General features: G+C 40.0%; 2 protein-coding genes across 3 annotated transcripts in view; both read left to right on the forward strand.

Moving 5' to 3' along the window:
* Positions 1 to 17,509, forward strand: part of LOC142352268 (cleavage and polyadenylation specificity factor subunit 4-like) — a 441,589-nt gene that overhangs the window by 227,894 nt on the left and 196,186 nt on the right. The window lies entirely within an intron of this gene.
* LOC142351993 (uncharacterized) overlaps positions 1 to 17,509 on the forward strand; it is a 119,010-nt gene that overhangs the window by 89,148 nt on the left and 12,353 nt on the right. For both annotated transcript variants that reach the window (XM_075404290.1, XM_075404291.1), the window contains exons 6-9: positions 4,894 to 6,569; positions 6,920 to 7,474; positions 7,920 to 8,074; positions 16,179 to 17,472. In XM_075404290.1, the coding sequence (XP_075260405.1) occupies positions 4,894 to 6,569; positions 6,920 to 7,474; positions 7,920 to 8,074; positions 16,179 to 17,472 (3,680 nt within the window). The remainder of the gene's footprint in view (positions 1 to 4,893; positions 6,570 to 6,919; positions 7,475 to 7,919; positions 8,075 to 16,178; positions 17,473 to 17,509) is intronic.

A 17,509-nucleotide genomic window follows, 5' to 3' on the forward strand; every position in this document is an offset into this window, starting at 1 on the left:
AACTCGCCCGCTTCGGATTCAAAGAAAACAGTAAGAAAAGGAAATGAATTAAAAAAGGCTTCTGTGAAGTTTGTGCAATTATTTCATACCGGGATGTCCCTAATGGAATGAAATTGTATCAATATTCTCTAATTGGTCCCTTTTTGTTGAGATAACTGACGTTTGTTTCAAGTCAAGAGCTAATTTGGAAAACTTCTCGATTGAGGCAAAATTCCTAACTGATACGGTTAATTTTTACGATCATTAATTTGTAATATATAAAATATAAAGGTAGGTAGGTAACTGTAACTTTGCGTTCTTTCTTTTCCGTTTGTGCCCCCCCCCCCCCCCCCCCCCCTAGTACATTATTGCACCCCCTTAGTGCACCCCACAGTTACAGAGCACGTGCCATTACATACTAAATGATTATGTAAAAGCATGGCACGTGCGCGTAGGGGGTGCAATTAATATACAACCATTAAAGTGGGGGTACAAACGGAAAATATCCGGCGAATTTTCGCTTAAACTCATAATTTGCCCTGAATTAAAAGGTTTAATAAGCCACAGATTTTTAGCCACATGAGGGCACTTTTCTATGGATTTGTTATTTTGCTCTCCGTTTTGGTTAAAATCTTTGCAAAATGTTAGTTTCCCTTTTGTGACCTGACGTAGGGGGTACTGTGTACCAAATAATAATTTAAAAGTTAACCCAATTATTTTTGTAACACTGCAACTATATTTGGGTTAGAAATTTATTTAGATTTTTTTTATTTCTTTTTGTGTAAAAAAAAGTGACGTTATTTGAATTTTTGGAGTTATTAGGAGCAAATGAGGGCTAAGAATTTTTAAAAAATTTTAATTGCTCTCAAACGAAGTTTGTTGCAATTATATTAGTCCTGTCGGTCTTTTTTGCGATTTTTCGTCTGACCCATTTTGACTTTTCGTTCTCAAAAACGTGATAAACAGGTAGCGCCCAGCGGGCATTAAGTGCTCTTAGAGCCCTTCAGCTCACTAGTCTTTAAGTATGCGGTTCACAGAATCTGTTTTGGAGACTTATACTTATGTTGCGAAGGGCGTTTCTAAGAGGTTGAAGACACCCCCATTGAACACCCCCCCGTGGCTAGCTACTGACGACCTTGAGCTTTCGCAGCCCTAGGTGTCAATGAACCTCCTCTGGGGTTTTTTGTTAGTAGGTTACTGCATAGTTTTTAGTGGCAGTGGAATGGTTGCAACTTTTTAACATCACCAATTTTAGCATTTTTTTGACAAAACCTGCCTTTTTCAATTTTTTGACATTTATATTTAATTGCTCTTGAACGAAGTTCATAGCAATTTTTGTAAATGTGTGTGTCTTTTTTACGCCAATTTTTGCTTGACAATTTTTCGCTTTTCTTCTAGAACATTCTTTGAGTTAAGTGACTTTTTCACTCTTTCGTGCTTCATTTTTGAGTGATCTCCGCTTTGCTCCGAAGTAAAGCGTGTTGCTAATATAAAATCGGTTGCAGAATAGCAGAGTTAAGTGATTTGTAGCGCAGTGGTTAGTGTGTGTGGCTGTGGTTTGGGAGGTCAGTGGTTCGAATCACGGCCGGGGAAAGGTTTGGTTTTTGCACCCATAAAGAAAAATTGAACCAGGCTACAGCCCCAGATTTAAATTGCCTCGCCTGTCGTTCAAGAGCAATTCTTCCGACATTTGTCCGTTTATTTTTCATAATTCACGTCTTTCCAGAGGCAGGATTTGATAATAATTTACTGAAAAATTTTATTTCCCATGTAATAGTTTTCAACTTTTTAATATGACAAATTTTAGCAATTTTGTGATAAAACTTTTTTCTAAATGTCTTTCGAAAATTTTGTGATTTTTTAAGGTTTTTCCAGCCTCAAGAGACAAGGAACCTCCTCTAGGGTTTGACAATAGGTTACTGTATAGTTTCTAGATGTAATGGAATGTTTTTCAAGATTTTAATATCACGAATTTAAGCAATTTTTTTAATAATATTATTTGCAATTTTTGAATCAATTTGAATCTTTTTAATTTTCCGCTTTCAGGGTGCTAGGGACCTCCTCCAAGGTTTGATAATAAGCAGTAGCATAGTTTTTAGAGTTAATGGAATGGTTATCAATATTTTAATGACTCCAGCTTTAGCAATTTTTTAGCGCAATTCACCATCGGTTGTTTTAGATTTTTGTTTTTCGACGAATCATATCGTTAACCCTTAAGATAATTATGAGGTAGATATTTTAAAAGGTTTTATGCAAGAGAATAGCAGTTAATTAGCTTTATTAACGCAAAATAAAACTGACTTTTTCAGGAAAATAAATTTGAGCATTAGAAAATGCGTCCGACAAAATATTGCTAAGCAAAAGTATTTTTTGTTTGTCCTTTTTCTACATGGAAATATAGACGTTAACTTGAAAGGGAAGCAAGAGCAGTTTTTCCAACCTGCAAGATTTGGATGTTAGAAACCTGATGATATTAGAAAATTCGAGTTTTTGAGACAAAATATTGAGTGTTAGTCAAAATGTGAAAAGTTTTACAAAAAGTTTTCGGATAATTGTTTTATTAGAGTTTTTCTTTCATTATATCTGTCGGCTACTATTGCATTTCTCTTTTTTGTTACTAAATCAAACAATAACTTGTTTTGCTTCGCCTAGTTTTGTTTTTTCAACATTTTGACGTCTCTAGTCTAGTTTCATTATTTGGTCGTTATCTCTATCTGCTTTTAAACAACAGTTGAACAGTAAAGAAACAAAATGGACGGAGTCAATGCTAAGAAGGAAATTACAATTAGAACCGGTATCAACCCATTGTACCCAGTTTTTTATGCTCTGTACTTAACCTTGGTTATTTTTTTTTGCCTCGCCAGTCATTCGAGAGCAATTCGTCTGACGTTAGTCGGTTTATGTTTATATTCGATAGGCTTTTTCTAAGATCGTTTTCGAATCGAAGTTTGAAGATATGCAGCTAGGAAAAATAAGTTACAGGTTTCTAGTTGCCCTCGAACGAAGTTGAAGCATTTAAGCCGTGTGTCTTTTTATGCACATTTTTTCTTTGGACATTTTATTTTTGTCCAGCATGTTCTCTCTCCTCTCTCTCTCTGTGAGTCTGTGTGTGTATGTGTGTGTGTCGCGTGAATGATTTGACGTTTCATAAAAAAAACGGGATAAACTGGTAATGACAGAGGACAAATAAAAACCCATCTGTCTTTAGTTGGCTATAGTTTTTTTTCAAGCGTTGGTTTTCAGCAGTCAATTGAACTAAATTGAGAATATTGTTCAATAATCTTCCAAATAAAGTTTCTAAAGGTATTTATTGAGTGATGAAAGCGTATAAAATAACAAAATGCGTCAATACTGTATCCAATAAGGACTAATTCTATTCGCCCGAAAGTATTTCATTGCAATACCTAAGCCAGCTGTCATTATCAATGATTATTCACATTGAGAAACTATTGAAAACTATTGAAAAAGGCTCAATATGCAACAAACTGATAATTATGAAGAAGGAATTTTGTAGTTTGATAACCATCATTAGTGAATGTTAATTAATTAATTAGTGATTTCGTTATGAATATTAAACAGAAGACGGCTGGCCGGCTGTTGCAACTTCTGCAGCTTGAGATTTAAATTCAGACAAATTGACTGTTTTTCCCCCAAAAATCCGATATTTTAGAAATCGGAGTATTTAAAAATATCTGGGAAATTTATAACGATTTTTTTTAAAATCTCTCTTTTGAATGATTAATTAATAACTATTTATAGAAAATTTAAGATGAATAAATATAAATTAAATTGTATTTATTTTGTCTAACAGATTACCGCAAAAATGTTGACAAACTCAGCTGTTTCGAAAGCGGTTTTTAGGAAACAGCTGAGTAGCTCATTCTTTTTGTTTAGACCTCATTTGAACTTATTGAAGATTGTTTCTATGTTTAATTTGACATCATGTTTATTGAAACTAGCAAAGAATTTGAGCAAAACTTGTTTTTTAGCAGTGGAATTAGATTGGAAGTAATGATAATATTATTATAGTGGTTAAACTTATTTTGTATGTCTGTTGTTATGATGGTTGTTAGTTGGGCTAGCTAATGCGAGTGCAAGTTAGAGAACACCATTTTGGTCGATTCGGGAAATGGCCGACAGGGGGTTAAACCGACAACCAAAAAATGAGAATGTAAGCCGACAACCCTACCGCACACCAATTATAATGACAGGATTAGCTAGTGATATTTTGACCAATCAGATTTATCGAATCAGAAATTAGCTTTCGGCTAAATATCTCATTTTCCCTCTGTCGGCTTCAACCCCCTGTAGGCTATTAATCCAACCGCTTTGTGCTAACTTGAGGGCTACATTGATATGTATAGGCGAACCTAATTAGCCCAATGGGTTGAATCGATGTAGATGTGATATTTGCCCAAGTTTCCTAACCATATTGACTCGTTGCCCAGTTTAGCAAAGTTGCGTTTTGTATGCATTCATTGATAGATGCATTCGCTCTAAGTTTTGAACGTTTTGATCATCGTCAGAAATCTGACGAATTTGCGACAGTGTTTGCTTCATTCTACTGAGCGACGTGCGTATTTTGTAATTGATTTGATTTGTAAAGACAACCGATTGCTAGCTGGTTCGTTGGTTGCCTTAGGGTTGGTTGGTTATTAGTGGGTCCTTTTAAATTCATACTCCATTCGTCGTGCGTACAGCTTTATTATATATTCTTGCGCACAAGTTTAATTTGCATTATTTTTTCAATATCCTTATTACTACCACGTGACACGCTAACTCGATTTCTCTGCTGGGATAATTCGTGAGTGCTATTTTTGTTGTTTGATAAATTTAGCATTTTGGTGCAATTTAAATTGGTAATTTGAATTGTTTGTTTATTTGTTATTATTATTCGGTTGTTTATTTTTTCAGGCACTTTTGGGTGCGTGAAAACTTCTCTGAAAGTGGACCCAGTACAGTAGCAGACGTCGCGTGCATATCACGACACCATAATATCACAACTGGGGCTCAACTTCAACACCACCCCACCCTCCCACCGCCCTCTTTCTTCGACCCCAAATTGCCTCCATCCGCAATTCTGTCACCTTTGACACCCCAAAAAGCTTCTGTAGAGTCGACTAAAAAGTTCAGCTTGGGAAGTCAACAACAACAACAACAACACAGGTACAACAATGCGTTATTCCCTGTTCTGGTTAGCCCCGCGGGGGGAGAATCGGGGGGCCATTTGAGCAATAACACTTTGGTCTCTCCCGCTCGACGATCAAGCGTGGGCGATTGTTTCACGGATATTGTGACCAGTTTGTACAACAGCCAGCATCCGCCATCTTCCCTCAATTCCCAAACCAGTGATACCACCAGTAAATGGCACATCTCGCCCCGTGGTCTGGTTACCCCGGCAACCAACTTTGCCAGCGTGCCTAATAGCACTGCAGGTGTTACTAGTACAGGTACAAGCTTGCGTTCTTTGCCTCCGATAAACTCTCCGAGTAGCTGTTTGGCCCAACTTAAAGACCCGAAACGTATCAAAGAAATCGAAGATAAACAGAACTTTTTGGCCAAACAGCATCTGAATGACTTGGCCGAAAGCAGTGTAAAAGCATCCTGTGTTGAAAATGAAGAGGTTCTAGAAAAGTTTTTTAAAACTCCCCTTGCTTTTAACAGAAGTCCGCCGCATTCTGTAAACGACAAACATTTTTTGCTGCCTGAAAACCCTCTCTGTGAACCGCCCAAAGGCTTCGGAAATTGGAATTTCCAGACCAAGAGCGAAATCCCTCTGAGGATATTTGTTGGGAACGAAGGCTCGGATATTCACAGTGCCGGGTTTCTAAATAACAACAATAATAATATCACCCCTCGAAGTGCGGAGTGTTCTCAGCTTTTAAAACTCATTACTGACAAACACTCACATTCGAACACAGCGTCGCCTTGCAGCAGGACCAGTGAAAGTAGCAAACTATTGACGCCCCAGATCAAGCAAGAACCCCTTTCGAACTATGAGAACCAAAGTAGTCAGCAGCAACCGCCACAACCGAACCCCTTTTCCAAGTCCACACAGATTATGATTAATCTGTTGGATCCAAAAAAGCCGAAAATAACTCCGAGCAAAGTGGCGCCTCTACTCGCTCCCCTCCGAAGCCTCAACGCTGCGGAGAACGAACAAATCACGGATGACGTCATTCTCAGCCCCGATTACTCATCAGCCTTAGTCGGCAGTGGGGGTGGAGGTGGAAATAATACAGCGACTCGTCATCACCAGAGTAACAACTACCCAGCCGGTGCCGCCAACATTCGCAATAGACCTATGACGCTGTTGGCAGACGGGATGCCTTGTTTCAACGGATCCGGTATGGTCCAGGTCGCAGCTCCTCCCGCCGGAACCCCCGGCCAGCTCGGAGGAGGTGTAAATTCACTGGCACCCCGGGTGGTCTCGACCGACTTGCCGTCTTCGGTGTCATCCGATGGAACCCATAAATCCTTCAGAAGTTTTGCCTCTCCTGGAAGTGTGAATGGGAATTGTGTGCCCTCTCCTGTAGCTCAAGGAATTAACCAACAGCAGAACAAGAAAAGAACCCGTTTACCCATCCAAGGTCAGTTAGCAGTTTCAAACTTTTCGGCTTAGACTTCTACTGGGTTATGAGTGTCAAGTTGGGCTTAATCAACAGTTGTAGTATTTTCCGACGTTGATGATTCTTTTTAACGAAACTATCTAATAAATCAGAATTTTTCAACAGTAATTGAAACTCTCGTGAGTTCTTTGAAGAAATCGAACTTCAAAAATAATAAAATTGATTTAAATCGTCAAAAAATAATTCGAATTCAAGGTTCTATTCCGTTTTTTTAAAGTGAAAATTCGCATGGTCATTTTAAGTTGATTCGGAGCAAGGTTACCAATCATTTTTGAAGGAACAAGCTTGATGAAATAATTTTGTGGTTACAGGTCCGAAAGCAAAGCGATCAAGTGTGGAAGACGCCTCCTCTCTTCTCTGCCACACGGACAATAACAACATAGTTGGAATCGCAGCCATTGCCGAGAGTTTCAGTAACCTCGCTGCTGAAGCAGAGAAGCTAAACGGAGCTTCAGAAACTCCCAAACAACTCAACACTGATCACTGTGCTGATGACATCTCCCAGAGTATCGACGATTTCAATTTCGGTGACGATATTGACGAAATGATTCGCGACTTCGGAATCGACCAGGACTTCCTTAATGACTTTGACATGTCGAGAAACGACATTGACACTCCTTCATCGCGTCAATCGGGCGATTCTTGCGCAACGTTCCCCGGCACCGCAGTGGACGAAAGTGGTCACGGGGGTATGCTCAAAAACCCGTCAAATGCTGCGGACAAAGCTCGCCTGACCGGGGGCGACTCAATGGGTGCTAAAGTTGGCTCTGGTTCTGCAAACAGTTGGAGTACTGGCGCTTTTGCGGGTGAACAACAAAATGGTGCTAACCTGACAACGGCTTTGCAATCCAGCGTTGCATCTCCAGGTCAGTTTCACCCCCCCCCCCACCCCCCCCCCCCCCCAACCTCCCCCTCCCAGGAAAATATAGCCCCAATTGTGTAATAAGTTACAGTGGCTCGAAGTATTGACTCGATAGTCTCAAGCTACTACGGCCGAAAGTTTGATTTTCATACCCCTGTAAATTAATTAATTTATCACAATTCTGGGCTGGATAGTTTTATGATTTTGAAAGCAATAAATTCGTGTATTATACGTACGAAGTATGAACTGTAAAGGTGAGTGTAAATGGTATTATGTAATAAAAATAACAATTAACTTCTCCTTCAAAGCCTGGAAAAATGCATAATCAATGCTTCCAAGATCAATCAATACTTGACAAACTCGAAAGCATAACACAAGTCGTAGACATCTATTAACTAAATAGAAAAAAAATCAAAATCTGATTTGTGTTATATACCTGGTCTGTTCAGAGTCAATATCCGCGGCTGCCGCCAACTCAGAGCGCAAGAGGAGTATCGATGCTGCCCAGTCATCATCCGTCTCCCCCTCTCCAAACAGTGCTGGCCCAACCAAGCTCAAGAAGTCCAATTCCATCGACTCCAACGACCCATCCCACCCAATAGAGGTCATATCTTACAAATTTCTATTTTTTAGCCCATATTCTAGTTAGATATTATAAACTTTTAAATTATATCGGTACTCTTGGTCATTTTTCTCGAGTGACTTTTCGGATCTATTCTGTTTTGCCCCTCCCCAGTGTTTTTTACACCCCCCCCCCCCGTTACAAATTATATGTTGTTATATAGCACGTTACTTTGTAAGAAATTAGCACGTGTGTCCTGCAGGGGGCGTAAAAAATATAAGCTCTTTAAGGTGGGGGGTGGGGGGGGGCAAAACAGAATAGATCCGACCGGGCAAAACAGAATAGATCCGACCGACTTTTTCCATGCAAGCTTTTCCGGATCTATTCTGTTTTGCCCAGTATTTTTATGCCCCCAATTGCAATTTATTACTAAAAATAGCACGTGCGGCGAGGTGGGGTGTAAAAGTTATATGCCCTTTAAGCTACGGGGGGCATTAAGCTACCCCGCCCCTTTAGCCCCCTTTGATGTGTGCTTAACTTTTTAATTAAAATATTTCTTCTAATTAATAGCCGCCGTCATCTTCTCAACGGCTATTATTTAGGCGCTCTTTTTTACAATTCGAAGAATTTGAATTTTATGGGTGTGCTGTCTTTTTTAAGATCTGCTCACAATGTTTTTGAACTTTTCTTATCAATGAGTTAAATTGGAGTAGTGATATCAGTAAAGCTGGAGTAGTAAGAGGAGCAAAAATCGAGCAGTTGAAAGGGGAGACTTTTTCAAATTGACTCTTAAATGAAGTGAGAGAATGGCGTTTAAACAGATTATCGGTTTTTTAGAAGGAATTTTTTTATCACGTGCGGAAATTTGCCTTGTGTTTTCACTGTTTTTCTCCGTTTTCTATACGAATACTTTTAAAAAGAAATACCCATGTTCTAATAATGTCTAGTTACACTTGCTGGACTCCTCAAAAGGCGGGTCTTTCCCATTATAGCCCCCCCCCATGAAAATATAGCCCCCCATTATGGTATATTTGCCATGATTGGGGGGGGGCTATAGGTTATCTGACCACTAAGCTGGGGGGGGGCTATAATGGGAAAGACCCCAAAAGGCAACCAATGGTTTTCAAAGACTTTGACACTATTTGTCTTCTTTAAAGATGTGATTTTTTTGTCATTGCGCCCGTTTTTATCGTTATTTCTGTTTTCATATGTAGCTCATTGGCGTTCTTATTAGACATATTTGAGTTTATCTAGTTTTAACATTTGAAGCGGCATGTTTCAATGACTTGACACGAATTGTTTTCAAAAATTATTCAAGTTTTTCGGATTACGATAGTTTTTGTTGTTGTCCTGTCGGTTAGTTTGATTATTGATAGCTCTTATTGGCTCTCCAATTACGCACAATTGGATCTATTCAATGTTTAGGTTAAATGATATTAATTTGATTGGCTTCTCCGCCTTTCGTTTTCTAGTTTTTTTGAACTTTTGATTTTTGACTACATTTTATGATACTTTCGTTTCGTCCTCCCTCAAATGATTTCGATGAAATTGATTTATTCTTCCTATAGATAGATTGTGCAGTAGATGTTGAAGAATGCAAGTTTTAGTAGCATGCTGCCATTCCTTTGATGCCACTTTTTTGTCAATGACTTTTGAAAAAATCCCTTTACTAAATGTTTTCGTTCTTATTTTGTGTTGTGGTTTTCTACAAAGTTGGCGTTTCTTCTCAAATTTTTTTTGTGTGAACAACCTCCGAGTTGACGTTGTTCGAATTAAGAACTTTCATGACACTCTTTTTTATAGAAGAAATGAAAATTCATCGTTCTGTTTTTCATCGGAGGCTGATCTTTTAAACAATTTGAAATTGTTGAGTTCAGTTTCTTCAATTCTTTGAATTGTAGTTCTGGACTAACCCGCTTTGTTTTTTAAGTCTCTGATCACGTTTTTTTGTTTTCCGTAAGTCAAAGTTATCACGCTTGACTCTTGACTTACCTCAGTCATTGTTTCGACTAAATGGAATTCAAATTCTTTCATTGAATTACATGTAGTGAATATTATCAATTTCAAAAGAGCAAATTCAAAAGGGGCCAAACCGATAAAGGCCGTTCATAAAGCCACAGTGCTTCAGGTTATCAAAGTTCTTTGGATTGATTGCTAGCTGACATTATTAATTGCTCTCGAACGAGAATTTTTTTTGTTCGACTTGACCGTTTTTGAGATTTTCTTCTAGAATAATCTTTGACTTCTCAATTGACTTTTTCACGCACTTCATATTTGGGTGATTTCGACTGCTCTCACTCCGAAAGTCTTTTGTTCAAATAAAACCGATTGTTAGAGTGACAATAACAAGGCCCTGATAGACGAGTGGTAGATGCCTTTGTCGAGATGACAGAATCGGTCTCGGGAGATCGGGGTTTCAAGCCGACCTTAGACTGTTCTTTTTGCTCCCATAAAGGAAATTTGATCTTGGATACAGCCCCTGAATTAAATTGCCCCGCCTGTCATTCGAGAGCAATTTTCCGATTGCTGGCTGATACTTTATTTGCTCTCGAATGAGAAGTAAGCATTGTAAACGTGTCTTTTTATGCAATTTTTCGCATGACCGCTTTTGCGCTTTTTCAGAATTTTGCGCTTCTCAAATGAGAAGAATTTATTGTAAGCGCGTCTTTTTCATGCAAATTTTTTGCGTGACAGTTTTTGTGATTTTCCAGAGTAATCTTTGACTTCTCAAGTGATTTTTCCACGCACTTCTTCATTTTTGAGTGATATCCCTTGCTCTCACTCTGAACAAACTCTATTGTTCAAACAAAACCGGTTGTTACAGTGACAATAACAAGGTCCTGTTACACCAGTAGTTAATGGCTCTGTCGTGGTGACAGAATGGGACTCAGGAAGTTGGGGTTTGAACCCGACCTTTGTTCTCTTCGCGCCCATAAAGAAAAATTTATCTTGGCTACAGCCCCTGGAATAAATTGGAGTAAATTGCCCCGCCTGTCATTCGAGAGCAATTTTTACTTTGTTAGCTGGCACTTTATTTGCTCTCGATTGAGATATTTTTTAAACGTGTCCTTTTACTCAAATGTTTTCGCGTGAGCGCTTTTGGGTTTTTCTTCCAAAAAAATTTTTGACTTCTCGAGTGACTTTTTCACGCTCCTCTTGGTTTTTGAGTGATTTCTCTTGCTCTCCCATCCGAAGTAAAGTTGGTTGTTCAAACAAAACCTATGGATAGTGACAATGACAATGCCCTGTCAACCGAGTAGTTAATGCCTGTGATGAGGTGACCAAATGGGAAGCAGGAAGTTGGGGTTTGAACCCGACCTTTGTTCTCTTTGCGCCCATAAAGAAAAATTTATCTTGGCTATAGCCCCTGGTATAAATTGCCCCGCATGTCATTCGAGAGCAATTTTTCGTTTGCTAGCTGACCCTTTATTTGCTCTCGAATGAGAACTAAGCATTGTGAACGTGTCTTTTTATGCAATTTTTTGCATGACCGCTTTTGCGCTTTTTCAGAATAATCGTTGACTTCTCAATTGACTTTTTCAATTACTTGATGTTTGGGTGATTTCAACTGCTCTCACTCCGAAAGTCTGTTGTTCAAATAAAACCGATTGTTTGAGTGACAATGACAAGGCCCTGATAGACGAGTGGTAGATGCCTTCGTCGAGATGACAAAATCGGACTCGGGAGGTCGGGGTTTCAAGCCGACCTTAGACTGTTCTTTTTGCTCCCATAAAGGAAATTTGATCTTGGATACAGCCCCTGAATTAAATTGCCCCGCCTGTCATTCGAGAGCAATTTTCCGATTGCTGGCTGATACTTTATTTGCTCTCGAATGAGAAGTAAGCATTGTAAACGTGTCTTTTAATGCAATTTTTCGCATGACCGCTTTTGCGCTTTTTCAGAATTTTGCGCTTCTCAAATGAGAAGATTTTATTGTGAGCGTGTCTTTTTCATGCAAATTTTTTGCGTGACAGTTTTGTGATTTTCCAGAGTAATCTTTGACTTCTCAAGTGATTTTTCCACGCACTTCTTGATTTTTGAGTGATATCCCTTGCTCTCACTCTGAACAAACTCTATTGTTCAAACAAAACCGGTTGTTACAGTGACAATAACAAGGTCCTGTTACACGAGTAGTTAATGGCTCTGTCGTGGTGACAGAATGGGACTCAGGAAGTTGGGGTTTGAACCCGACCTTTGTTCTCTTCGCGCCCATAAAGAAAAATTTATCTTGGCTACAGCCCCTGGAATAAATTGGAGTAAATTGCCCCGCCTGTCATTCGAGAGCAATTTTTACTTTGTTAGCTGGCACTTTATTTGCTCTCGATTGAGATATTTTTTAAACGTGTCCTTTTACTCAAATGTTTTCGCGTGAGCGCTTTTGGGTTTTTCTTCCAAAAAAATTTTTGACTTCTCGAGTGACTTTTTCACGCTCCTCTTGGTTTATGAGTGATTTCTCTTGCTCTCCCATCCGAAGTAAAGTTGGTTGTTCAAACAAAACCTATGGATAGTGACAATGACAATGCCCTGTCAACCGAGTAGTTAATGCCTGTGTTGAGGTGACCAAATGGGAAGCAGGAAGTTGGGGTTTGAACCCGACCTTTGTTCTCTTTGCGCCCATAAAGAAAAATTTATCTTGGCTATAGCCCCTGGTATAAATTGCCCCGCATGTCATTCGAGAGCAATTTTTCGTTTGCTAGCTGACACTTTATTTGCTCTCGAATGAGAACTAAGCATTGTGAACGTGTCTTTTTATGCAATTTTTTGCATGACCGCTTTTGCGCTTTTTCAGAATAATCGTTGACTTCTCAATTGACTTTTTCAATTACTTGATGTTTGGGTGATTTCAACTGCTCTCACTCCGAAAGTCTGTTGTTCAAATAAAACCGATTGTTTGAGTGACAATGACAAGGCCCTGATAGACGAGTGGTAGATGCCTTCGTCGAGATGACAAAATCGGACTCGGGAGGTCGGGGTTTCAAGCCGACCTTAGACTGTTCTTTTTGCTCCCATAAAGGAAATTTGATCTTGGATACAGCCCCTGAATTAAATTGCCCCGCCTGTCATTCGAGAGCAATTTTCCGATTGCTGGCTGATACTTTATTTGCTCTCGAATGAGAAGTAAGCATTGTAAACGTGTCTTTTAATGCAATTTTTCGCATGACCGCTTTTGCGCTTTTTCAGAATTTTGCGCTTCTCAAATGAGAAGATTTTATTGTGAGCGTGTCTTTTTCATGCAAATTTTTTGCGTGACAGTTTTGTGATTTGCCAGAGTAATCTTTGACTTCTCAAGTGATTTTTCCACGCACTTCTTGATTTTTGAGTGATATCCCTTGCTCTCACTCTGAACAAACTCTATTGTTCAAACAAAACCGGTTGTTACAGTGACAATAACAAGGTCCTGTTACACGAGTAGTTAATGGCTCTGTCGTGGTGACAGAATGGGACTCAGGAAGTTGGGGTTTGAACCCGACCTTTGTTCTCTTCGCGCCCATAAAGAAAAATTTATCTTGGCTACAGCCCCTGGAATAAATTGGAGTAAATTGCCCCGCCTGTCATTCGAGAGCAATTTTTACTTTGTTAGCTGGCACTTTATTTGCTCTCGATTGAGATATTTTTTAAACGTGTCCTTTTACTCAAATGTTTTCGCGTGAGCGCTTTTGGGTTTTTCTTCCAAAAAAATTTTTGACTTCTCGAGTGACTTTTTCACGCTCCTCTTGGTTTATGAGTGATTTCTCTTGCTCTCCCATCCGAAGTAAAGTTGGTTGTTCAAACAAAACCTATGGATAGTGACAATGACAATGCCCTGTCAACCGAGTAGTTAATGCCTGTGTTGAGGTGACCAAATGGGAAGCAGGAAGTTGGGGTTTGAACCCGACCTTTGTTCTCTTTGCGCCCATAAAGAAAAATTTATCTTGGCTATAGCCCCTGGTATAAATTGCCCCGCATGTCATTCGAGAGCAATTTTTCGTTTGCTAGCTGACACTTTATTTGCTCTCGAATGAGAACTAAGCATTGTGAACGTGTCTTTTTATGCAATTTTTTTCATGACCGCTTTTGCGCTTTTTCAGAATAATCGTTGACTTCTCAATTGACTTTTTCAATTACTTGATGTTTGGGTGATTTCAACTGCTCTCACTCCGAAAGTCTGTTGTTCAAATAAAACCGATTGTTTGAGTGACAATGACAAGGCCCTGATAGACGAGTGGTAGATGCCTTCGTCGAGATGACAAAATCGGACTCGGGAGGTCGGGGTTTCAAGCCGACCTTAGACTGTTCTTTTTGCTCCCATAAAGGAAATTTGATCTTGGATACAGCCCCTGAATTAAATTGCCCCGCCTGTCATTCGAGAGCAATTTTCCGATTGCTGGCTGATACTTTATTTGCTCTCGAATGAGAAGTAAGCATTGTAAACGTGTCTTTTAATGCAATTTTTCGCATGACCGCTTTTGCGCTTTTTCAGAATTTTGCGCTTCTCAAATGAGAAGATTTTATTGTGAGCGTGTCTTTTTCATGCAAATTTTTTGCGTGACAGTTTTGTGATTTTCCAGAGTAATCTTTGACTTCTCAAGTGATTTTTCCACGCACTTCTTGATTTTTGAGTGATATCCCTTGCTCTCACTCTGAACAAACTCTATTGTTCAAACAAAACCGGTTGTTACAGTGACAATAACAAGGTCCTGTTACACGAGTAGTTAATGGCTCTGTCGTGGTGACAGAATGGGACTCAGGAAGTTGGGGTTTGAACCCGACCTTTGTTCTCTTCGCGCCCATAAAGAAAAATTTATCTTGGCTACAGCCCCTGGAATAAATTGGAGTAAATTGCCCCGCCTGTCATTCGAGAGCAATTTTTACTTTGTTAGCTGGCACTTTATTTGCTCTCGATTGAGATATTTTTTAAACGTGTCCTTTTACTCAAATGTTTTCGCGTGAGCGCTTTTGGGTTTTTCTTCCAAAAAAATTTTTGACTTCTCGAGTGACTTTTTCACGCTCCTCTTGGTTTATGAGTGATTTCTCTTGCTCTCCCATCCGAAGTAAAGTTGGTTGTTCAAACAAAACCTATGGATAGTGACAATGACAATGCCCTGTCAACCGAGTAGTTAATGCCTGTGTTGAGGTGACCAAATGGGAAGCAGGAAGTTGGGGTTTGAACCCGACCTTTGTTCTCTTTGCGCCCATAAAGAAAAATTTATCTTGGCTATAGCCCCTGGTATAAATTGCCCCGCATGTCATTCGAGAGCAATTTTTCGTTTGCTAGCTGACACTTTATTTGCTCTCAAATGAGAAGAATTTATTGTAAGCGTGTCTTTTTCATGCAAATTTTTTTGCGTGACCGTTTATGTGATTTTCCAGAATAATCTTTGTCTTCTCAAGTGGCTTTTTCACGCACTTCTTGATTTTTGAGTGATCGCCCTTGCTCTCACTCCGAAGTAAAGTTTGTTGTTCAAACAAAACCGATTGTTAGAGTGACAATGACAAGGTCTTGTTAGCCGAGTTGTTAATGTGTCTGTCGTGATGACGGAATTGGACTGAAAAGTTCAGATTTGAACCCGACCTTTGTCTGTTCTTTTTGCGCCCATAAAGAAATATTTATCTCGGCAATAACCGTTGAGATAAATTGCCCCTCCTTTCGTTTGAGAGCAATTTATCCGACGCTAGTCAGTGTATGTTTATTCAGCTTATTAGCTTCAAGTTAAGCTGAATAAACAAGTTAAACTGAAACTGCACACCGAATAAGAACACTTTTTTATAATTTGGGAAGAAAGTCTCATTTTTCATCTTTTTTTCTTTTTGTGTTTCAATCCCGGTATGCGTCAAGCGCGTCAACGGCCGCTACTTTGACATTTTGCCGGCCAAGTTTGATTTTTTTTAATCAACTTTTGTTTAATCCATGACTCTCGATCAATAAGATTTACCGCCAATATTCTTAAATGAAGGACCTTGTTGCTCGAATTCCAAATGAATCAATTGAAGTTCGAATAGCTTCAAAGTATGTAAGGCTTTAATATGAACAGCGTAACTCTCGATTCAAAGTTACATAAAAATCGTAGCTCTGTTTGTTTATCTCGGCGATAGGACTGTTTCAAAAGTAATTATTTTGATGCATCATTGTCCGTCATTAACCGGAAGTTCCTTTTCTCTCTTTCAGAGTGGGAAGAAAAACCCCCGAGTGATAGGAAGTAAAACCCTGTCGGAGTTACTGAATGGAACTAACCTGAGCGGGGGTGATTCCGGAGGAAAAACTTCGGCAGTTGATGCTCCAAGCAAGATGTTGTCAAGGATGAAAGAGAACAAAAACGCTATCAGTCAACATAGCAAAGATTTACACGCTCGTCAAAGTCTGCCTGGCACCAAAAGCAACTATAATGCTAACAGTCAAGGACTATACGTGTTGCCTACTGGAACTGCGTCAACGGAATCAACGTCCAACATCGGCTCAACAGGGATCAAGTCATCCAACCCGAACATTGCCAGGGTTTCCGACAAGTCGTTGCTAGACAAAGCGCTGGATGCTCCGATTGATGAGTTTTCAAGTGGTCAGCCGAAGTCGATTGGCGATGTGAACGAAATGAACATGTCCGGGGAGTCGACAATGTCGCCACCCCTGTCCAGGATCAAAGGGTTGCAAGAAGTAGCGCATGAGCTGAGGGAAGCGGCTAGACAGGAAGAGGAACGGGATTTGCAGGAGAAGAAACAGCAGCAGGAAATGGCCCGTCAGCAACATCAGTACATGCAACATCAGACTAACAATGCGACATCCAATGTGACCTCAACAGGAAATGGAAATAATGGAATCGTTGGGAATTGTTCACAGCAACAAAGCCAGCGACAGAGCAGCGTATATCAGCAACAACAACAACGAAGCTTCTTTTTCCAACAGCCGCAGCAGCAACAGCAAAGGCCAAACTCAGTTGCAATATCTCAGCAGCAAACGCCACAGCAACCATCGCCATCTGGACAACATACGGCTACCACAACACCTGGATCCAACTCTGCCTGTCAACAGCTTCCTACCACCCCCACTCATAATGCTACTATGCAGTTCAACAACTCTGCTCAACAACAACAGATATTTGCAATGGGGTCAGCCCAGAGTGAATCGAACATGGGATCCGCCAGCTTTGACCAGACGACCAATCAGGGAACATCAAATAACCACCAGCAGCAGCAGTTCCAACAGCAGACGCCTAACTCCTGCAACGCCCCGGGTGGTATTATGATTCAACAACAGCAACCCCAAAGTCATCATCAGCAGTCTCAAAATGGAGGAGGAGGAGGACAGATTCAGCAGCCATCGCCAGGTGTGACTAATGGAACTGGGGCGGTGACAACAACGGGAGGGGGAGGGGGAGGTGGTGCGGAGTACAAGCCGTTCCCTCGCAACCTCTTCCGGGATCCAGTGAATCCCCCCAATCAAACTATATCAAACTTCAGTGCTCCAGGTAAACAGACTGTCTTGATCCTATTGTAAACATCTAT

The sequence above is a fragment of the Convolutriloba macropyga genome, chromosome 13, assembly GCF_964194025.1.
Source record: "Convolutriloba macropyga chromosome 13, txConMacr16.3, whole genome shotgun sequence".
In the NCBI taxonomy this organism is placed as follows: Eukaryota; Metazoa; Xenacoelomorpha; order Acoela; family Convolutidae; genus Convolutriloba; species Convolutriloba macropyga.